Consider the following 23,073-nt stretch of genomic DNA (forward strand, 5'->3'; position numbering starts at 1 on the left):
CATCAGCAGGCTGATTCTTCACTGTGCCACCTGGGAAGCCCCATGCAATAATACACTTCTCCTTAATCTCTATGTGTCCTGCTAGTTTTTGAAAGTTAATCAAATAACCAGATTTTCCAGGTTCAGATAGGATAAGAAGGATTTAAAATGCTAAAATCTATATTCTCAGGACACTGATCAATATTAATCATTCCATAATGCTTCCATTTTTACATTCACTTCTTCTACTTTTGACAACATTGACCTTGAAAGCATTATGCTAAGTGAAATAAGTCAGACAGAAAAAGACATATACCGTATGATCTCATTTATCTGTGGTATCTTTAAAGAAAAAAAAGCCAAACTTTGGAACTTCCCTGGTGGTCCAGTGGCTAAGACTCTTGGCTTCCAATGCAGGGGGCCCAGGTTCGATCCCTGGTCAGGGAACTAGATCCCACAGGCTGCAACAAAGATCATACATGAGGCAATGAAGATCTCCAGTGCCACAGCTGAGATATAGTGCAGCCAAATAAATTTATTTTAAAGCCAAACTTTGAAACAGTAAAATGGTGACTGCCAAGAGCTGCAGGATGAGGGAAATGGGGAGATGTTGGTCACAGGGTAGAAGCTTCTAGTTATAAAATAAATAAGTTCTGAGACTCCAAGGCACAGCATGGTGACTACAGTTAGCATATAATTAAATATATAATATAACCCTGTTATATACTTAAAAGTTGCTAAGAGTGTAGATCTTAAAAATGTTCTCACCATAGACCCAAAAAATGTAATTATGTGAGGCAACGTGAGGTGATGAACATGTTAACCAACATTATTGTGGCGATCATTTCACAATTTATACATATGTCCGATCATCATGTTGTACATCTTAGACTTACACAATGTTCTAGGTCAATTAAATTGCAATAAAGCTGGGAGAAAATAAAGTGACTATATGTTCTACAGCACACTTTATACAAGATTAGCACACAACAATTGATTGCATTTATATATACTAGCAATGAACACTGGAAATCAAAATTAAAGCCACAATAACATTTGCAATTGATCCAAAGAAAATAAAATATGTAGGTAGGAATCTAACAAAATGTGTACAAGATCTATATGCTGAAATATAAAAAGCATTGATATATGAAATCGAGAAAGACCTACAGAAATGGAGAAACATACTGTATTCATGGATTGGAAGGTAAGACACATGAAAGCTGTCAGTTCTTCCTAAACTGATCTATAGGTTTAATGCAATTCCTAGCCAAATCTGAGAAAGGTTTTTTGTAGACATAGATGAGCTTATTCTAAAATTTATACAGAAAGGTATGGGACCCAGAATAATTAAATCAATCTTGAAAAAGAAGAATAAAGTAGGGAACCACTCTACTTGATATTAATCCTACTCTATGTCTATAACAATAAAAACTGGATGCTGATGATAGAGGGATAGACATAGAAATTGATATAAGGAAAGAGACAAACTAGAAATGGACCCATACAATACCCAACTGATGTTTGACCAAGGTGTAAAGGCGGTTCAATGGAGGAAAGATAGTTATTTTAAAAATTATGCTGGAGCAACTGGACATCCACAGGCAAAAAGTGAACCTCAATCTAAATCTCATGCCTTATATAAAAATTAACTCAATGAATCACAGATTTAAATGTAAAACTTAAAACTATAATACTACAAAATATAGGGGAAAAATTGACCCAGGGCTAAACAAACCATAACTTGTATGCAGAGTACATCATGAGAAATGCTGGGCTGGATGAAGCACAAGCTGGAATCAAGATTGCTGGGAGAAATATCAATAACCTCAGATATGCAGATTCCACCACCCTTATGGCAGAAAGCGAAGAAGAACTAAAGAGCCTCTTGATGAAAGTGAAAGAAGAGAGTAAAAAAGTTGGCTTAAAATTCAACATTCAGAAAACTAAGATCATGGCATCTGGTCCCATCACTTCATGGTAAATTGATGGGGAAATAGTGGGAACAGTGTCAGACTTTATTTTTTTGGCTCCAAAATCACTGCAGATGGTGACTACAGACATGAAATTAAAAGACACTTGCTCCTTGGAACAAAAGTTATGACGAACCTAGATAGCATATTAAAAAGCAGAGACATTACTTTTCCAACATAGGTCTGTCTAGTCAAGGCTATGGTTTTTCCAGTAGTCTTGTATGCATGTGAGAGTTGGGCTATAAACAAAGCTGAGAGCCGAAGAATTGAAGCTTTTGAACTGTGGTGTTGGAGAAGACTCTTGAGAGTCCCGTGGACTGCAAGGATATCCAACCAGTCCATCCTAAAGGAAATCAGTCCTGAATATTCGTTGGAGGGACTGATGCTGAAGCTGAAACTCCAATACTTTGGCCACCTGATGCAAAGAGCTGACTCATTGGAAAAGACCCTGATACTGGGAAAGATTGAAGGCTTGAGGAGAAGGGGATGACATAGGGTGAGATGGTTGGATATCACCGACTCAGTGGACATGAGTTTGAGTAAACTCCGGGAGTTGGTGATGGACAGGGAGGCCTAGTGTCCTGAAGTCCATGGGGTCACAAAGAGTCGTACAGGGCTGAGCAACCGAATTGAACTGAACTGAAACAAAGCATTCTTGGACTTATTGTCAAAACACAATCCATAAGAGGAAAAACTGACTAATTGGACCTCATCAAAATTAAAAATGTTTGTTCTATAAATGCTTAGGGGAAGAAGATGCAATCTGGGGGAAAATATTTGCAAACCATGTATGCAACAAAGGATCAGTATCTAAATAAAAAACTCTTAAAATTTGACTGTAAGAAACTATTCAATTAGAAGATGCCAAGATATATGAAGAAACATTTCAGTGAAAAGGATATACATATGTAAATACACACATGAAAAGATAGTAGCTATCATTAGGCATTGGGGAAATGCAATTTAAAACCACAATGATATATCCCTGTACTCCCATCAGAATGGCTAAAATGAAAAATAATGACAACAAATGCCGACAAGGATGTAGAGAAACTGGATCTCCCATTCACTTCTGGTGGGAATGTGAATAGTGTAGGCACTCTATAAAAGCGTATGGCAGTCCTTACAAAAGTAAACATGCATTTGCCATACAATCCAGGAACTGCACTATTGGGCATTTATTCAGGGGAAATGAAAATTTAGGTTATGCAAAATCTGTAGACAAATGTTCATAGCCCCTTTATTTGTAATTGCCAAAATTTGGAATCAATCCAGATATCCTGCAATATATGAATGGTCAAACAAGCTGTGATACCTCCATACCATGGAATACTACTCAGCAGTAAAAAGAACAAACGCTTGATATTGGAACAACTTTAATAGATCTCCGGAGAATTATGTTGAGTGGAAAAAGCCATCTTCCAAAGGTAACCTATGTATGATTCCATGTAATATTCTTAAATGACAAAATTACAGAGATAGAGAACAGTTTAGTGGTTGTCAGGAAGAGAGGGAGACAAGATGAGTAACAGTGGAGACCCTTGTGGGGTTGGCACTGTTTCGTATCTTGACTATGGTCGTGATCACATCAACCTACATGTGATAACATTTCATAGAGCTAGACACACAGGCAGATGGGTGCATATAGAACTGTTGAAATTGGAATAAGGTGGATAGATGGTATTGATGTCAATTTCCCGTTTGTAATATTGTACTATAGATATGTTCTGCCAGGTGGCCCTGTGGTAAAGAATCCACCTGCCAATGCAGGAGACATGGATTCGATTCCTGGGTGGGGAAGATCCCCTGGAGGAGGAAATGGCAACCCACTCCAGTAGTCTTGCCTGGGAAATCTCATTGACAGAGGAATCTGCTGAGCTACATACAGTCCATGGGGTAACAAAAGAGTAGGACACGACAGTGACTAAACAACAACTATAGATATACATGATGTTATCATTGGGAGTGAAAGGAATTTGAGATCCCTGCGAATTATTTCTTACAATTGCATATAAATCTATGATTATCTCAAAGTAGAACTTCTTAAGAATGACTATGAGATGATCTATGCTTGATTCCCCATTTAATAAGTAGAGAAAAATAAAGCATAGAGATAATCATCAGTTTATCTTGAAAAAGACCTGGTATGAAGTCTAGGTCAAGACCCACGTTGGAGTTCCCAATTCAGAAATCAAGACTGGAATGAATATAAGGACCACCAGCATTTACACTAATGAAGAACCTTTCAGAGCATTCCAGCACCCTCTTATACTGTTGCCAAGAGTACAAGATATCCTGAGCAAAAACTGCCCAGTTGAAAAGAACCATTTGATCATAATAAATCATTGGAAGCTTTTAAGCCACTAGGTTTGGGGATGGTTTGTTATAGAGTAATCAGAATACTACATCAAGCAAGGGGAGCCTGTGGTTGTAGCCAAATAGATGAGTTTTTAAATCTCAGTGAGTCTACTGATTTTTAATACTGGGATCTATGCTTGTCCCTGTCTGTTCCCTGACACCCATTTTCCTGAATACTCTCTAAGCACATTGGGAGTGATGATGGGGTTGGGGGATGCAGATACAAAGCAAATTAAACAACCAGTCCTTGGCCTTGAGGAACTCAGTGCAGTGAGACAAAACATCAGTGCCTTAAATGGCATGAGAATGGTTATGAGGCAACAAATCAGCAAGTTCAAACTAATATAGTACAGCACAAATTGAATGCATGTGGTAATGTATGGCTACCTAGGTGGCAGGATGGAGCTAGACATTTTGGGCCCTGAAGGCAACATTTCAGAAAGGGCCAAGTTTTCTTTGTTAGCACTGAAATAAACATCCCCAGCAATTCAGGGCTAGTTGGATGATATTAACACTTGTGAAGAAAGAAAAAAAAAAGAGTTAACTTCCAGGGACAATTATTTTTTATTTTCACTCTCCTTTGTTCTCTCTTCATGATATATGATATGGTTTTGGCAAGCACAATTGCTCTGAGCATCAGTTTCCTCATCTATAGACTGGCGATAACAGCCAGAGAGCAGTGGGTTGAAAGTCAGGAAATCTTAACTGGAAGGTCAAATCTATCTAGAGTGGCCTTCCATACATCATGCCTCCCGCTCCCTCCTCCATCAGTTTCTTCTGTGACAGTAAGAGATTGAGATGAATGGTCCAGAAGTTCCTCTCCAACTCCAACACTTGAGGCCATGGACAGATCATTCCGTTTGTTGTGAGAGTTTAAAAAGTAATGATGATGCATAGGAAAGTACTCTGTTAGCCATAAAGTGGCATGTTGATGTTAAGAGTATCAAGGTAAGGCAGTTCCACCTTGAAAAAATCCTGCAGCTCTCCTTTAAATTTAGGAGCTCAAAATATAAATGGGTACTGTCTGTCAAGGCACCGATTTCGGGCCCTTAGAGAATTCTGATAATTTGTAATTCTTGCTCATGGAATAAACTCAAATTTGGACTAGTCCATCTCGGGTTCACCAAAAGGTCAGCAGTGATATTGCGATTTCACGGATGGGTTCTTGGTGAGCCACTCCCAAGTTTTCTTCAAGACACCTAACAATTACTGGAGACCCTTTCCCTGGGTCTTAGGAACTCTCTTGGTGGACAAAAGCAGATTTCTAAGTCGTATCCTGTCCCTCCACAGACACACACTCATCGCCACCCTGCCTTGAAGGGCACCAACGTTTTGTCACTTTATGAGCCGCGATGTGGATTTGGGATACACCCCGAAACGATCAGCAGCCTGCTATAGGGCATCATCTTCGAGGCCAATTCATCCCGCGTCCCGCGCTCCGGCTCGGGACCAGACCAGGTGCACGCAGAGCGGCCGTGGTGCCAGAAGAGAGGGGCTGAGGGCTTCCAGCAGGGAAGTCGGAGGGTAGCCAGTGTCATCAGGCCGTGAGCAAGCGGCGGGGAGCTCCTAGGCGTCTCCAGCGCGGAGCGGGAGGAGGGGCCGGAGGAGATGTGCGGTCCCTTTAAGACCCCAACGCCGGCTTAGCCAGAGGAGCGGGGGGGCGGGGGGGGGAGAGGGTGGGGGCGCTGCGTGATGGGAAAGTCGCCGGCTGAGCCTTACACTTTCTCCCGATTTCTTAACTTTCGGGTCGGGGGATAGGGGAGAAAGCGGCGGTGTCGCGGAGGCGAGGGGGTGCGGGCTTGCAGCGGCTTGCGTGGTCGCGGACTTCCCGCCCGCGCCGAGCCGCCGGCCTCGCGGGCCAAGTGGGGAGCGGGCGGCGGGCGGGCAGGTGGCCCCGGGCCGCCGCACCCGCGCCTTGGCTCTGCCCCCAGGAGCCAAGCGAACCGCTGCTCCCTCGTGGTGTGAGGGCGGTGATGTTTTTCCTCCCACCCACTTTCGAGTCCCCCCTCCCCCCTCGCACGCACTCTAGCTCTCGCCACAACCTGCGAATCCCAGACCTCGGAGGAGCGCCCCGGGGAGCTCGGAGCGGCTGCACGCGTGGACCACGGAGGAGGCCGGTGGCCAGGTCAGTGAGCGGTGCCAGGCGCCTGCTTTCCCTCTCTTCCTTTCCAGCCTTTGCACAGGTGGGCCGTCTTCCCCCAGGGCACCCCAAACTTCCCCGAACCTGCCACCCCAGCCGACTCCCTGCTCCAGCTGCCCGCGGCCCGCCCGGCTGGAGGTGAGGCCCAGGGCGCTGCACCAAGGTAGGTGGGTGGGTGGGTTGAGGGGGGCCGTATTCCTCCGGATTCGAACTTCTACTCCCGCTTGGCCTGCGTAGTTCCAGGCTCTGGAGCTGCGGGGAGGCCCCTTGGGTAGCCATCTAACAGGTTCTGCGGTCCCCTTAGTGATCGCCTGAGTCTTTTTTGCTTGGTTGCCCAAGTGTCCTGGACCAGTAGGTGCTTCCCACATACTCAAGTTAACGAAACAGAGCAGAAGGGGCTGGAGGCTCCTCTGTCCTCCTTGTGGACATCTGCCTCATTTTCTGGCCCGGACCACTGGGGTCAGAGTTGGAGCCACTAAGCTCGGGGTGCAACGCGGTATTGCCAGAACTCAGGGCCTGGAAAGCCTGCCTTCTAGTTCCTGCCGGCCCTGCCACTAACTTTATGAGAATGGGCAGTTGAGTTCTCTGGGCTCCAGGATGCCCATTTTGAAGGTGGAGTTGTTGTGGGCAATCAAAAGGAAATGATAGATAGCACGGTGTTTTGCAAACCAAACTCCAGGCATTGTTTGCCCCTCAGAGCAGAGATGGAGGCATCTCAACTCAGACCAGAGACACCCTGGCCTGAAGCTGCCATTTTTCAGGGCCAGCCCACCGCCAGTGAATGGAGCTTTTCTTGTTGGGTGGTAGACTGGGGAGAGGATTTTAGTTGATGGACTCTGGCCTGCTACTCCAGTGTCTTCTTACTTGTTGGGTGGTAGACTGGGGAGAGGATTTTAGCTGATGGACTCTGGCCTGCGACTCCAGTGTCTTCTTACTGTTTGTCCAAAAGAGAATTGTTACCCTGGGGGCTGTCCCACAGACAATAGTGAATGTAAGATTACAAGGGTAGTGAAGCCTCTAGGAAGGATTAAAGGAACACTGTGGGGCATGAAGAGCTGGCTGAGCTGCCCATCCTTTAGCCCTCCTTTGGGAATGTCTCTGATTCTATTCTACCCAGGAGACCTCTTCTGAGAACAGACAGAGCCTTGACACTTGGCCGCCCAGATCCCTTGCAGTCACAGCCAGGCAAGGAGCCCTTGGTACCCTCGCTCTTTGCATATGAACTTGGGGAATGCTTGTTTCACGAAGGCACCTTAATGGGTACATTTCTTTAGGGTCTTACATGTGTCTTAGACTCCTGTAAAGCCCACTCAGCCTCCCCAGCTCGGCAGCGTTGGTCTCAGAATTTTTGTTTTCTTTGTTGTTTTCTTGTTGGGGCCTGGCTTTCCCCCAAATATGTCAATGGCTACATTTCTAAGTAACCTGTAAAAGAGCCAGTGCAAGTTCAATGGCACAACGGCCTGTGTGAAGCAGACAGAGAGTTAATGCCGAAATAACTCCAGTTAACTGGGTCAAAGTATAATTTGAAAAATTAAGGACAGTTTGGCTCTTTGCAAGTGTAAGAGTCGGCATGTTTGCTGAGCAATGCTCACTCGTGTTTATTGCTGCAGCCCCAACAAATGTCTTGAACCGTTCTCCTCCCCCAAAAAGAAAAAGTTAAAGGGATAAAGAGAAATTGAACAGAGACCTGGGGAGGGAACTCTTCTAGGTTTATAGCTCCATACAGGACATAAAGGCAGGACTTCAGGATCTTGTAAATCAAAAGTGATTATTTATAAAGAGATTCATTTTCTGATTTTCTTCATCCCAGCCAGGGAGGCCACACAGATGACAGGAACGCCAAAAGAGATTAATTGCTCTCTAGTCACCAACTTTTCTCTTTGCTCATACCATTAGTTGAGACCCAAGAAAAGCAAAAAAAAAAAAAAAAACAACAACAACAACAAAAAAAAACAAAAACCAAACCTAAGAGCCGTTTTCTTGCCAGCTTGAGTTATGAGGCAATGCTACTGTTCACCAAATCACCCAACCATTGTACAAGAAAAATAATCCAGTTGGTTCTTGCATGGGGAGACCCAAAAACCACGGCTTCAAAAATCCCCCCTGAGAGCCATATGTGATTATGATAAATTGGATTTCAGTGGTTTTAAAAAAATCTTTCTCCTTTGGAGGCTTGGAGGATAAGCTTATTAAAGAAGGCTCGGGAAGAACCTCACTGGGGTGAGTTGCTGTGTTTAAGCTGTTCATGGAAATGATTTGCTTTGAGGGAACCTGGTAACTCTCAGAGGACAGAGCTGGACATTCTGAGTGATTGAAGGAGGGCCAGAAGCTCCCAGAAGGGATCTGGTCATCAGAACCCAGGTCTTTTGAAGGCCATGAACATGTCCCAGGAAAATTTAGTCGTCGTTTAAGGAACAGGAAGGAGGTAGAGAGGCAAACCAGTGCTGCAAATCCTGACTGATAGCATAAATTATTCTCTATGACCAGTTCTGCTTTGGCTACATACACTTAATTTGAAACCATGATTTTAAATTATCTGGCCAACTTCATAATATTTAAAGTAAGAGTGGTGGCATTCACATCATGGCCCAAAGACAATTCAGTTCTCCAGAATGATCATCTTGTATTCCATCCAGCTCTCTATACTCAATATTTAGGTTGGACCTGCTGAAAAGATTGTTGAACTCACTTCCCATCCAATGTTAATCCCAGACTGAAATATGGTGTTTCTTGAATTATTTAAATATTTTCAAATCCCCCATTGGAAGAGTTTTGCCAGCTCTAAAGTCGATGGAAATGACCTGTGGCTGGATATAATCTATAGCAAACCTTCTGTGTTCTAAGCCTCAGAAAGCTTTCCACTCCTGAGACTGGAAATGCAGTTCTCCTATTTTTAAGAATGGTAGGTGCTTTGGGGGTGGTCTTTTGCATGGTGATGCAATGTGAACATATTCCCTGCTTAAGTTTGCCCAATATTCCTTAAATGATCCATTTAAAATTTCCATTTCACAGGGGACTTCATGTGAGAGGAATGAGGCACCTGAACCATTCAGGTGCTTACATCACATCCAGTTGCTAATCACATCTCTTTTCCAACATAAGTAGCCAAACTGAAAATCCTTATAGATCTCATAAGAGACACAAAACACTGATCAACGCTTGCCCCATCCCCGAAGGATTAAAAATAATGGTAGTCTTGAAGCTAAGATCAGTTGACTTTCGTTTCAGAAATTGTTTGGGTCACTGCGTATTATTTTTATCTTATTTGCCAAAATGGCCATTTTGCAAACCCCAGTTTCCCTTTTCTCCCAAAGAAAATCTCTTGAGAAATCAACTTTAATTCCCCTAGAAATGAGGATTTCAAAATTTATTTTTTCTTTCCTATGACTTGCCTGTAAGGATTTAGTCTTAGCGTTGGATAGGAATGTATGTTAGTCCACTTAAATTTTCCCCCACAGTCTTTGCGAGGCAGGAGAGGAAAGTTCTCTTTCTTTGCAGGAAAACAGTGCTTATTACACTTATGTAAATTCCCCCAGCCCTTCCCACCCTCCAGTAGGTTAGAAGCCTGAGATAAGAGGTCTCTATCAGTTCCAGTTCAGTTCAGTTCAGTCGCTCAGTCGTGTCCAACTCCTTGCGACCCCACGAATCGCAGCACGCCAGGCCCCCCTGTCCATCAGTTCCAGTAGATCTGTTCTAAGTCTTTTTGTCTGCTTGCTTCCCACCAGCTTGAGTACACTGGGCCCTGAAAGTTTCAAGCTGCCTTTTGCACTGGCCGGAATGAGAAAAAAGTGGAAGATGGGCGGCATGGGAGGCATGAGATACATCTTCTCCTTGTTGCTGTTCTTTCTTTTCCTAGAAGGAAGCAGAACAGAGCAAGTAAAACGTAAGTGTCTTGAGTTTTAAAAAAACAAGATACTTTCTTGTCATTTCTTTGAGAATATGCTTATAATCTGAAGAGATTGCGAGTTAGCCCAAATGTGGCCCTGCCACGAATCTAAGAAAGTGAATGTTACTGCTTTATGTGTGCGTTGATAAAAGAAGGAGAGCTTTGAATCAGGCCGATGAATTTGGGGCTATTTTTCTGATTATCATATAGTTTTCATCTCATAGAACACATGACACATTAGTTATTTTCCGTTTCCTATTCTAAACTGAACAAATCTCATTCCATTTTACGTAATTCTAGAAATATCTGACAGATGAGCTGGATTTTTTCCCAAATTTCAGACTCTTCCACAAAGGTTTTCACTTTATGAAAAAGAATAACACAGAAAAGAAAAAAAAAAAAAGAGTAAAGCAGGCTCTGCCTATTCCCTTCTGCCGAAAAATGAAGAAGGAAAAAACCTTCACACGAACTGGATTGAGATGAAAAATCCTTTGAGGAAATTGAGATTCCAGGGACCGTGAGCAAATTGGATGCCATTTGTTGAACGGAACGTCCCTGCAAAGCCAGGGAATATTTCTAGAAAGTCAGCGATCCGTGTCATGGGCTGACACATTGGAGAAAGCTGAGTGGCAGGAAAAGGGGGATAATTAACCCTCCTTGAGGCCACATTTGGGAGATTTATGAGTAACCATTGACATCTCTGCTCTTGTTAGGAGCTGTCTGCCTGCCTTCGCCCACTGTGAGCCTTGCCTTCTTTGGGCCATTTGCAGCCACCTCCAAGGTGGACCCTGGCTCTGCATTTGAAGAAAAAGCCCTCTCTCTAGTTCCCCTTTTTGGCTGCATCAAAAGAAGCACAAAGTGGAACTGGTCCAAGACGGGGCATTCTCTGCTCCACTGAACTTATTCATGAGAAGGAACTGTGTAAATATGCCTGGTAGGAGCTGAAACAGCATCTGAAGCCCATCACTTCAACACATATCTCCTTTATCAGCTTAAGTTAAATATATTGGACATGAGGCTCTCTGTTAGGGAGAACAGTGCCGAATCTGTTCCACTGTTACCTGTCTTTCTGCTTCACTGTGGTTTTCATAGTAAAGTAAGTCTCCTTCTTGAGAGAAATGGGGCTTTTGATTAGGCTTTTAAACATGAGTGATCCATGGTGATCTCTCATATGATCGAGACACTAAAACGGAAGTTTGAGCAGGACACAGTAGGAGCAAGAGAGCTTAAATCAGCCTCTTCTCTTGTAGTCCTCAACCAACCTTCTTCTGCTTGAATATGTAATCCACCTCAGAACCCTTGGCTTCCAGAAGTTTGCCTTGGTTTCAGTGGATGTGAGAGAAAAGTCCAGTCCATTCTCAGCTAAGCTCACAAGCAGCTGGACTTGAAACTCCTTTGTTTCTTAGGGAAAAACTTCCCTTATGGCCTTGTGGCAGCATGGGGAAGCTTGCAACTCTTAGGAGACCATCTTCTCTGGGAAGCCTTCCATATTAATGAAGAACTGAGTGGTATTGTCCATAGAAATAGACAATTAGAGCTTAACTGACAAACCAAAGAAAAAATGTGATTGAAAAATGATTGACAGACCCCAGACTATCACTCTCTAACATTTCCTACTGCCTGTGAGTCTGTCCCAAGCCCTTTGGATATTCAACTGGTGTCAAAATGATTATGTAACAGATGGCCTAAGGGACCAGTTCTGGGCTAGTGTTTCCAGCTTATAGTCAGATAATGAGGCTTAGGTCATCGTCATTCCCTAAATGAGCCCTCAGCATCATTCTTTGGGGCCTGACCCAAGCTAACTGTCTCACAGATATGTGCCAAGTTATCTCCACTAAAAGGAAACTCTACAAGTCTGTGCCTTAGGTGTGTTGCCTTGGCACACAAACACACTCACACACACATACACACACTGCATGCACAGAGATTTATATTGCAGCTCTACAAGACATTAGAAGCAGTAGGAAATGGTTGCATAAATGATCCTTGTAATGTACTCTCATGCTACCAAACACTCCTTATTGAAAGTGATAGCCCTGGAAAATGCTTATATTAGCTTATTTTGAAATTTCCTAAATTATAAAATGAATACTACTCACTATACAAAATGATGTGAAAGTATCTGAACTTCATAAAGAACCTGTTTCTCTCAACTCCCATTCCCACACCTCAGGGCTAACTGTTACTATTAATAATAATTTTCTATTATTCTGTTAATAATAGTTTTCTGTTTCTTCCATGCTGTTTTCTCTCTGTGTTATCAAAACATACATATCTATAGGGATTTTTCTTTTACGAAAGTTGGATATTATATATATATATATTTTTTTTCCTTATAACTTGCTTTATTCAGCAGTGTGTCCAGGACATCCTTCCATGTCAGAACATTTTGGTGTAACCATACCATATTCATTCTAATGCCTACATAGTACCCAGCTATATGAGTGTGCTCTGGTTTGTTTAGATAGTCCCTATTTGTAGATAGTTAGATTGTTTCCAGTTTTTGTTATTACTATGAGTAATCCATTAATGAATCCCTGAAAGCACTTAAGCAAGTATTTGTGAGTAATTGTCAGGTCAAAGTGTATGTTCAGTTTTAATCTTGGCAAAAACTGTCAAATTGTCCTTCCAAAAAAAGTATCAGTTTATATTTCCACCGTATATGTATGCATGTCCATTTCTAATTCCTTCACTAAAAGTATTATTAATCACTGTATTCATGGGCCAGTTTGCTAGAGGAAATCATGTTTCAGTTGTGCTGTGAGATTTTCCTGTTACTGGAGTATACTTTCAATTACTTCTAATTGAATTGTATTTCTCCAGTGAATTAGGTATTTTTCAGTAGGGTTCCTTGTCTTATTGATTTGCAAAAGCTTATTTATTAAAATTTTGTAATTTCAAAGGTTATTATTGACCTTTTGTATTTCACATATTGTTTTCCCAGTCTGCCATTTCATTCAAACTTTGTATAAGCCATATTTTCCCATATAGAAGTTTTAAAATTTTGTGTAGTCAGATCTGTCATTCATTTCCTTTATGGCTTGTGGATTTCTTCTTATTCCTAGGAAGATCTTTCCTACTCCATATGCTTATACTTTTATCTACTGCTTCCATAATTTGGGGTTTTACCCACAGTTCTCTCTTCTATCTGAAATTTATATTCATGCTTGGTGTGTAGTGGGGCTTCCCAGGTGGCTCAATGGTAAAGAATCCACCTGCCAATGAAGGAGAAAAAGGTTTGATCCCTGGGTCGGGAATATCCCCTGGAGAAGGGCATGGCAACCCCATTCCAGTATTCTTGCCTGGAAAATCCCATGGACAGAGGAGCCAGCCTGGCAGACTGCAGTCGATGGGGTCGCAAAGAGTCAGACGCAACTGAGCATGCAGGCACACACATGGTGTGCAAGAGGGAACTGATTTTTTATCTCTGGGTAGTAGTTTCATGACTGTTATTTTGTTCATTTTTATACTTCTATTTATTCCAAAGATTTCACAATTGGCAAATATTACTTTGACAACAGGAAAAAGTCCTTTGAAGTAAAAGGAAATCAGGATTCCCATATTGTGCTGTTGAGTTCTAGAGAAGAGTAGGTATGGGACTGGAAGAAGCAAAATGAGGGGAAAAAATAACAAAAAAACTTCAAGAAATGTGTAAGGATCATAGAGTTTCATGTCCGCTGCTTGCTGCCTGATACTGTTTTGCCCAAGGAAGCCAAGGTTTTTTCTCATTCATGGGCTGGTTTGAGTATAAGCATGTTGGTCAAGGCAGATGCTCTGTAGCCTGTTTGCTCTCCCATTTTAGGCATCAGGATGGAACGAAGGGCGATGCTATTATGGTCAAAGACGCTCATTTAACTGGTGTAGAATCTGAGGAGGTCTGGAGGAAGTGCTTTCATAGCAGAAAGCTATTTGCACAAGGAAAAGTAGAAGTGGGTGCTGCCACTTGCTAGTAGCTAATTAGCCAGAGTTACCTTGCTCTCACAGGAGGGAAAACCAGCTCAGGAACCCAGGAACTATGGACAGTGCCATCACAGTGGATGAATGAGCCATTTATGGCTTATGTAAAAGTTTGTTACTGTCCAAAAGCAGCGAGGTTGGAGATCTTCAGCTGGGAAAATGTCTTTCTGTAACTGCATTATGCTCAGTTGTTAAAGTTGTAGTCAAAAGAGGCCAGGAAGTTCTTTTGAAATTCAAAGAAGCGTAACATTCAGTGCATAATATTCATGCAAATATAGGACAAAATGAGCTGAAGAGTTTGCCTCTTTTGGCACATCTGACTTAGGTAATGAACTATTGATCAAAGTGAGGTGGAAGAATTGAGTTGTTAAGAATATTTAATTATATATTTCAAATGAACCAGCCTGTGCCAAGGCTGGCAAAAGTCCTTGGGAGAGAAATGGTTGGTGCATTTCATGGCTTCTGTGACTGCTTTATAAGGTGGGTTAGCTGGATCTTCCAAGGGATTAGATTCTCGCTCGTTTTTCTCCTTTGGAGAAAAGCTTCTAACATTTGTATTTGGCTGAAAATGGGCCTCTGAACTTCCCAGGAAGGATGAGTCCCCAAAAGATTGAAGACAAGGAAGAAGATAGTGAAATTTTGAGACACAGGAAGCATGGTCTTATGGAGCCTACCCAGAGCCTCTTTACTGTGAAAGTCAACCAGAAGGGCTTGAGTCCTCCACCTCCAGGTTATCACTTGGACATTCGAGGTGATTATTTGACAAGGCAAAGGAATGAGCAGAAGAATAGACCTATTCACATCTTAGAAGTTCAGATAGGTAGAAGTAGAGTAAATGAGAATGCTTTAAAATTAGCTTAATGCCTTTCAAGGTATATTCTTAATTATTTTTTATGTTGGGAGGGACCAGTGGTGTTGGCTATGGAAACTCTGGAGTCCGCTTTGATCCAAACGCAGATCCACGACTTTCTTACTTACTTTGGGAATGTTGTTTAATCTCTCCAGCTTTAGTGCTCTTATCAGTACAGTAGGGGAAGTAATAGTGTATTGATCGTAAATATGGTCATCTAAAGACTCGATGATATCGTGCACACAGAGGGCTTTGTGACAGTGACTGGCACACAGTTTTTAATGAGTGGTAGCTTCCCTGGTGGCTCAGACAGTAAAGAATCTGCCTCTAGTGCAGGAGACTCAGGTTTGATACTCAGGTCAGGAAGATTCCCTGGAGAAGGAAATGTCAACCCACTCCAGTATTCTTGCTTGGAGAATTCCATGGACAGGGGAACCTGGCAGGCTACAGTCCATGGGGTTGCAGAGTCAGACACGACTGAGTGACTAACATACGCACTCACAGCAGTTAGAGTAACTCTCCTACAGGCCAAATGATATTATCACCTTAATTTTCAGATGAGAAACTTGAAACTGAGTGGGGTCAAGTGACTTTGTACAAAGCTGGACAGCAAATCCAGGGCAGTACCAGAATGAAAACCCAGGTCTCCAGATCCGCTGTTCTGTTCACAACACCAGTTTGTGTCTAGCAGTTCTTTGAGGAAGCCAGTGCCTTCTCTTGAATAGAAGCCCAGTGCTTTGCACATGTGGAGAAGGAAATAGTAACCTACTCCTGTATTCTTCCCTGGCGAATCCCATGGACAGAGGATCCTGACGGGCTACAGTCCATGAGGTCCCAAAGAGTTGGACACAACTGAAGTGACTTAGCATGGCATGCACAGCTTTGCACATGGCAGCCACTCAACATGTGAGATGATCTGAGTAAATGAATAAAGAACTTTGTACTCAGAATTCCAAAGACAGGCAGTATACTCTTTGGGAGTTAAACTAGTTATTCTGGAACCCAAATAAGCTAAGCCAGAGGAAATTTGTGAGGCAGGTTAAAAATATGTGCCTTTATGTCTATGATTCTTAGATTTCCCTGACTTATCAGTAGGATTGAAATGCCCTCATAGTCTAATGGAGAGTGAACTGTGCTCTAAGTCAGGAGACCTGGCTTCTAGTCAGTTCTATTGCTCACTGTGTGATGTTGGTTGAGTTATTCACGCTCTCTCTGAACTAAAGATCTCTACTCTCTGAGAGGAATTCTTCCCTTCTGGACAGCAAACTAAAGGATGGGAGAAAAAGGGGTTGTGCAGGGGGGGAGGGCAAGGGAAACCAGAAAAATGAAAGTGAAAGTGTTGGTCGCTCAGTCATGTCCAACTCTTTGCGACCCCAGAAGAGTCTGCCAGGCTCTTCTGTCCATGGGATTCTCCAGGCAAGAATACTGGAGTGGGTTGCCATTTCCTCCTCCAGGGGATCTTCCTGACCCAGGGATTGAACCTGTCTCCTGAATTGCAGGCACATTCGTTACTGTCTGAGCCATCAGGGAAACCAAGGCTCTGTCTTTAGGTAATTGGAGCACACCGGGACTTTTATGATTGTCACAAAGGTCTTTGCAAAAGGTATTTTACTCATTTAAGATTTATAGCCTGCTACTTCTAAAAAGATTAGATATAGGTTCTATATGAAAGAATGGGATTCCCTGGTAGATCAGCTGGTAAGAAATGCACCGGCAATGCAGGAGACCCTGGTTCGATTCCTGGGTCAGGAAGATCCCCTGGGGAAGTGATAGGCTACCCACTCCAGTATTCTTGGTCTTCCCTGTTACTCAGATGGTAAAGAATCCACCTGCAGTGTGAGAGACCTGGGTTCAATCACTGTGTTGGGAAGATCCCCTAGGGAAGTGATACGCTTCCCACTCCAGTATTCTTGGCCTTCCCTGTTGACTAAGATGGTAAAGAATCCACCTGCAGTGTGAGAGACCTGGGTTCAATCCCTGGGTTGGGAAGATCCCCTGGAGGAAGGCATGGGAACCTACTCCAGTATTCTTGCCTGGAGAATCCCCATGGACAAAGGCACCTGGCAGGCAACAGTCCATAGGGTCACAAAGAGTCGGACACCACTGAGTGACTAAGCTCAGCACATCACAGCATATAGGAAAGAATAGTTGCAAGATAACTTTTTAAAAGCTTAAACAAAACATAGAGGCCACCTGACCAAAGTAGAAAGGGTAGATATTTTTAACGCCTGACTTGGTATCATGGGGATTCCCAGGTGGCTCAGTGGTAAAGAATCCACCTGTCAATGCAGGAGATGCAAGAGATGTAGGTTCCATCCCTGGGTCAGGAAGATCCCCTAGAGAAGGAAATGGCAACACACTCCAGTGTTCTTGCCTGGAAAATTCCATGGACAGAGGGACCTGGTGGGCTATAGTTGATGGGGTCTCAGAGAGTCAGATACAATTGAGTGACTGAGCATGCACAAAGGTTGGTACATTACAGTATTCACGTTTCTAAGTTGGTGTATGCTTCCTGAAAAGATAAAAAGAGCTTTCCATTGGCTGGCAAGAGAAAAGTACAGTTTCATCTGCCTCCCACTTAGTCAAATGGTATTAATGAAGGGATGTTTGCATAAAGTACATTTTGGGTGGTACAAAGACACCAACAGTAATCTTGGTTTCATAGAGGAAAGAAGAATCATATTTGGCATTTCTCTATTCAGTTCAGTTCAGTTCAGTTCAGTCGCTCAGTCATGTCCGAATCTCTGCGACCCCATGAGTTGTAGCACACCAGGCCTCCCTGTCCATCACCACCTCCTGGAGTTCACTCAGACTCACGTCCATCGAGTCCGTGATGCCATCCAGCCATCTCATCCTCGGTCGTCCCCTTCTCCTCCTGCCCCCAATCCCTCCCAGCATCAGAGTCTTTTCCAATGAGTCAACTCTTCTCATGAGGCAGCCAAAGTACTGGAGCTTCAGCTTTAGCATCATTCCTTTCAAAGAAACCCCAGGGTTGATCTCCTTCAGAATGGACTGGTTGGATCTCCTTGCAGTCCAAGGGACTCTCAAGAGTCTTCTCCAACACCACACTTCAAAAGCATCAATTCTTCAGCGCTCAGCCTGCTTCACAGTCCAACTCTCACATCCATACATGACCACAGGAAAAACAATAGCCTTGACTAGACGGACCTTAGTCGGCAAAGTAATGTCTCTGCTTTTGAATATACTATCTAGGTTGGTCATAACTTTTCTTCCAAGGAGTAAGTGTCTTTTAATTTTCATGGCTGCACTCACCATCTGCAGTGATTTTGGAGCCCCCCCCCAAAATAGAGTCTGACACTGTTTCTACTGTTTCCCCATCTATTTCCCATGAAGTGATGGGACCGGATGCCATGATCTTTGTTTTCTGAATGTTGAGCTTTAAGCCAACTTTTTCACTCTCCTCTTTCACTTTCATCAAGAGGCTTTTTAGCTCCTCTTCACTCTCTGCCATAAGGGTGGTGTCATCTGCATATCTGAGGTTATTGATATTTCTCCCGGCAATCTTGATTCCAGCTTGTGTTTCTTCCAGTCCAGCGTTTCTCATGATGTACTCTGCATAGAAGTTAAATAAGCAGGGTGACGATATACATCCTTGACATACTCCTTTTCCTATTTGGAACCAGTCTGTTGGTCCATGTCCAGTTCTAACTGTTGCTTCCTGACCTGCATACAGATTTCTCAAGAGGCAGGTTAGGTGGTGTGGTATTCCCATCTCTTTCAGAATTTTCCACAGTTTATTGTGATCCACACAGTCAAAGGCTTTGGCATAGTCAATGAAGCAGAAATAGATGTTTTTCTGGAACTCTCTTGCTTTTTCCATGATCCAACGGATGTTGGCAATTTGATCTCTGGTTCCTCTGCCTTTTCTAAAACCAGCTTGAACATCAGGGAGTTCACGGCTCATGTATTGCTGAAGCCTGGCTTGGAGAATTTTGAGCATTACTTTACTAGCATGTGAGATGAGTGCAATTGTGTAGTAGTTTGACCATTCTTTGGCATTGCCTTTCTTTGGGATTGGAATGAAAACTGACCTTTTCCAGTCCTGTGGCCACTGCTGAGTTTTCCAAATTTGCTGGCATATTGAGTGCAGCACTTTCATAGCATCATCTTTCAGGATTTGAAACAGCTCAACTGGAATTCCATCATCTCCACTAGCTTTGTTTGTAGTGATGCTTTCTAAGGCCCACTTGACTTCACATTCCAAGATGTCTGGCTCTAGATTAGTGATCACACCATCATGATTATCTGGGTCGTGAAGATCTTTTTTGTACACTTCTTCCATGTATTCTTGCCACCTCTTCTTAATATCTTCTGCTTCTGTTAGGTCCATACCATTTCTGTCCTTTATCGAGCCCATCTTTGCATGAAATGTTCCGTTGCTATCTCTAATTTTCTTGATGAGATCTCTAGTCTTTCACATTCTGTTGTTTTCCTTTATTTCTTTGCATTGATCGCTGAGGAAGGCTTTCTTATCTCTTCTTGCTATTCTTTGGAACTCTGCATTCAGATGCTTATATCTTTCCTTTTCTTCTTTGCTTTTCACTTCTCTTCTTTTCACAGCTATTTGTAAGGCCTCCCCAGACAGCACTTTTTTTTTTTTTTTTTTTTTTTTGCGTTTCTTTGAAGAACCATGTTTGGCATTTCTCTATTAACCCTCTGTAAAGGAATAGGGCAAACATTAAATTATATCTCAATAGAGGTTTTTTTATAAGTGCTAAGTTAATGTAGTCCAGATAGTTTAACTTTGAATGATGTAAGCTAATCGAAGGCTAGAACATGGAAATGTTATACATATGGTTGTTTAATATGTCTAGTAGACTGCATTGTCAATTATCAGATGCCCTAAGCAACGTTTACATCAGTGTGATTTTTTTCTATTTAAAAATAGATGTCATTTTTCAACATTCAGAAGAAAATGAAAGTATTAGAGAAAGAAAAGTCATTAGTAATCTCAACATTTATGTTCAGTTCAGTCACTCAGTCGTGTCTGACTCTTTGTGACCCCATGAATCGCAGCACGCCAGGCCTCCTGTCTATCACCAATTCCTGGAGTTCACTCAAACTCATGTCCATCAAGTCGGTGATGCCATACAGCCATCTCATCCTCTGTCGTCCCCTTCTCCTCCTGCCCCCAGTCCCTCCCAGCATCAGAGTCTTTTCCAATGAGTCAACTCTTCGCATGAGGTGGCCAAAGTACTGGAGTTTCAGCTTTAGCATCATTCCTTCCAAAGAACACCCAGGACTGATCTCTTTTAGAATAGACTGGTTGGATCTCCTTGCAGTCCAAGGGACTCTCTTCACAGTCCAACTCTCGCATCGAAACATGACTACTGGAAAACCATAGCGAACGGCGGCAGTAAGGAGATACCACTCGTCCAAGGTAAGGAGCAGTGGCTGTGCTTTGCTGGAGCAGCCGTGAAGAGATAACCCACGCCCAAAGTAAGAGAAACCCAAGTAAGATGGTAGGTGTTGCAAGAGGGCATCAGAGGGCAGACACACTGAAACCATACTCACAGAAAACTAGTCAATCTTATCACACTAGGACCACAGCCTTGTCTAACTCAATGAAACTAAGCCATGCCTGCAGGGCAACCCAAGACTGGCGGGTCATGGTGGAGAGGTCTGACAGAATGTGGTCCACTGAAGAAGGGAATGGCAAGCCGCTTCAATATTCTTGCCTTGAGAACCCCATGAACAGTATGAAAAGGCAAAATGATAGGGTACCGAAAGAGGAGCTCCCCAGGTCACTAGGTGCCCAATATGCTACTGGAGATCAGAGGAGAAATAACTCCAGAAAGAAAGAAGGGATGGAGCCAAAGCAAAAACAATACCCAGTTGTGGATGTGACTGGTGATAGAAGCAAGATCCGATGCTGTAAAGAGCAGTATTGCATAGGAACCTGGAATGTCAGGTCCATGAATCAAGGCAAATTGGAAGTGGTCAAACAAGAGATGGCAAGGGTGAACGTCTACATTCTAGGAATCAGTGAACTAAAATGGACTGGAATGGGTGAATTTAACTCAGATGACCATTATATCTACTACTGTGGGCAGGAATCCCTCAGAAGAAATGAAGTAGCCATCATGGTCAACAAAAGAGTCTGAAATGCAGTACTTGGGTGCAGCCTCAAAAACGACAGAATGATATCTGTTCGTCTCCAAGGCAAACCATTCAATATCACAGTTATCCAAGTCTATGCCCCAACCAGTAATGCTGAAGAAGCTGAAGTTAAATGGTTTTATGAAGACCTATAAGACCTTTTAGAACTAACACCCAAAAAAGATGTCCTTTTCATTATAGGGGACTGGAATGCAAAAGTAGGAAGTCAGGAAACACCTGGAGTAACAGGCAAATTTGGCCTTAGAATGAAGAATGAAGCAGGGAAAAGACTAATAGAGTTTTGCCAAGATAATGGACTGGTCATAGCAAACACCCTCTTCCAACAACACAAGAAAATACTCTACACGTGGATATCACCAGATGGTCAACCCCGAAATCAGATTGATTATATTCTTTGCAGCCAAAGATGGAGAAGCTGTATAGAGTCAACAAAAACAAGACCAGGAACTGACTGTGGCTCAGATCATGAACTCCCTATTGCCAAATTCAGACTTAAATTGAAGAAAGTAGGGAAAACCACTAGACCATTCAAGTATGACCTTAATCAAATCCCTTATGATTATACAGTGGAAGTGAGAAATAGATTTAAGGGCCTAGATCTGATAGATAGAGTGCCTGATGAAATATGGACTGAGGTTCGTGACATTGTACAGGAGACAGGGATCAAGACCATCCCCATGGAAAAGAAATGTAAAAAAGTGAAATGGCTGTCTGGAGAGGCCTTACAAATAGCTATGAAAATAAGAGAGATGAAAAGCAAAGGAGAAAAGGAAAGATATAAGCATCTGAATGCAGAGTTCCAAAGAATAGCAAGAAGAGATAAGAAAGCCTTCTTCAGCGATCAATGCAAAGAAATAAAGGAAAACAACAGAATGTGAAAGACTAGAGATCTCATCAAGAAAATTAGAGATAGCAACGGAACATTTCATGCAAAGATGGGCTCGATAAAGGACAGAAATGGTATGGACCTAACAGAAGCAGAAGATATTAAGAAGAGGTGGCAAGAATACATGGAAGAAGTGTACAAAAAAGATCTTCACGACCCAGATAATCATGATGGTGTGATCACTAATCTAGAGCCAGACATCTTGGAATGTGAAGTCAAGTGGGCCTTAGAAAGCATCACTACAAACAAAGCTAGTGGAGATGATGGAATTCCAGTTGAGCTGTTTCAAATCCTGAAAGATGATGCTATGAAAGTGCTGCACTCAATATGCCAGCAAATTTGGAAAACTCAGCAGTGGCCACAGGACTGGAAAAGGTCAGTTTTCATTCCAATTTCAAAGAAAGGCAATGCAAAAGAATGGTCAAACTACCGCACAACTGCACTCATCTCACATGCTAGTAAAGTTATGCTCAAAATTCTCCAAGCCAGGCTTCAGCAATACATGAGCCGTGAACTCCCTGATGTTCAAGCTGGTTTTAGAAAAGGCAGAGGAACCAGAGATCAAATTGCCAACATCCGTTGGATCATGGAAAAAGCAAGAGAGTTCCAGAAAAACATCTATTTCTGCTTCATTGACTATGCCAAAGCCTTTGACTGTGTGGATCACAATAAACTGTGGAAAATTCTGAAAGAGATGGGAATACCACACCACCTAACCTGCCTCTTGAGAAATCTGTATGCAGGTCAGGAAGCAACAGTTAGAACTGGACATGGACCAACAGACTGGTTCCAAATAGGAAAAGGAGTGCATCAAGGATGTATATCGTCACCCTGCTTATTTAACTTCTATGCAGAGTACATCATGAGAAACGCTGGACTGGAAGAAACACAAGCTGGAATCAA

General features: G+C 42.8%; 1 protein-coding gene and 1 non-coding gene across 17 annotated transcripts in view; both read left to right on the forward strand.

Moving 5' to 3' along the window:
* Positions 1-353: 353 nt before the first annotated feature.
* On the forward strand, positions 354-426 carry TRNAW-CCA (transfer RNA tryptophan (anticodon CCA)). Its single transcript has one exon. It is a non-coding gene; the product is annotated as a tRNA-Trp (tRNA).
* Positions 427-6,363: 5,937 nt separating this feature from the next.
* Positions 6,364-23,073, forward strand: part of CHRDL1 (chordin like 1) — a 142,413-nt gene continuing 125,703 nt past the window's right edge. For all 16 annotated transcript variants that reach the window (XM_027963588.2, XM_027963591.2, XM_027963595.2 and 13 more), the window contains exons 1-2: positions 6,364-6,435; positions 10,176-10,333. In XM_027963588.2, the coding sequence (XP_027819389.2) occupies positions 10,228-10,333 (106 nt within the window). In that variant the 5' untranslated portion in view covers positions 6,364-6,435; positions 10,176-10,227. The remainder of the gene's footprint in view (positions 6,436-10,175; positions 10,334-23,073) is intronic.

This window comes from Ovis aries, chromosome X (genome assembly GCF_016772045.2).
Source record: "Ovis aries strain OAR_USU_Benz2616 breed Rambouillet chromosome X, ARS-UI_Ramb_v3.0, whole genome shotgun sequence".
Taxonomy (NCBI): Eukaryota; Metazoa; Chordata; class Mammalia; order Artiodactyla; family Bovidae; genus Ovis; species Ovis aries.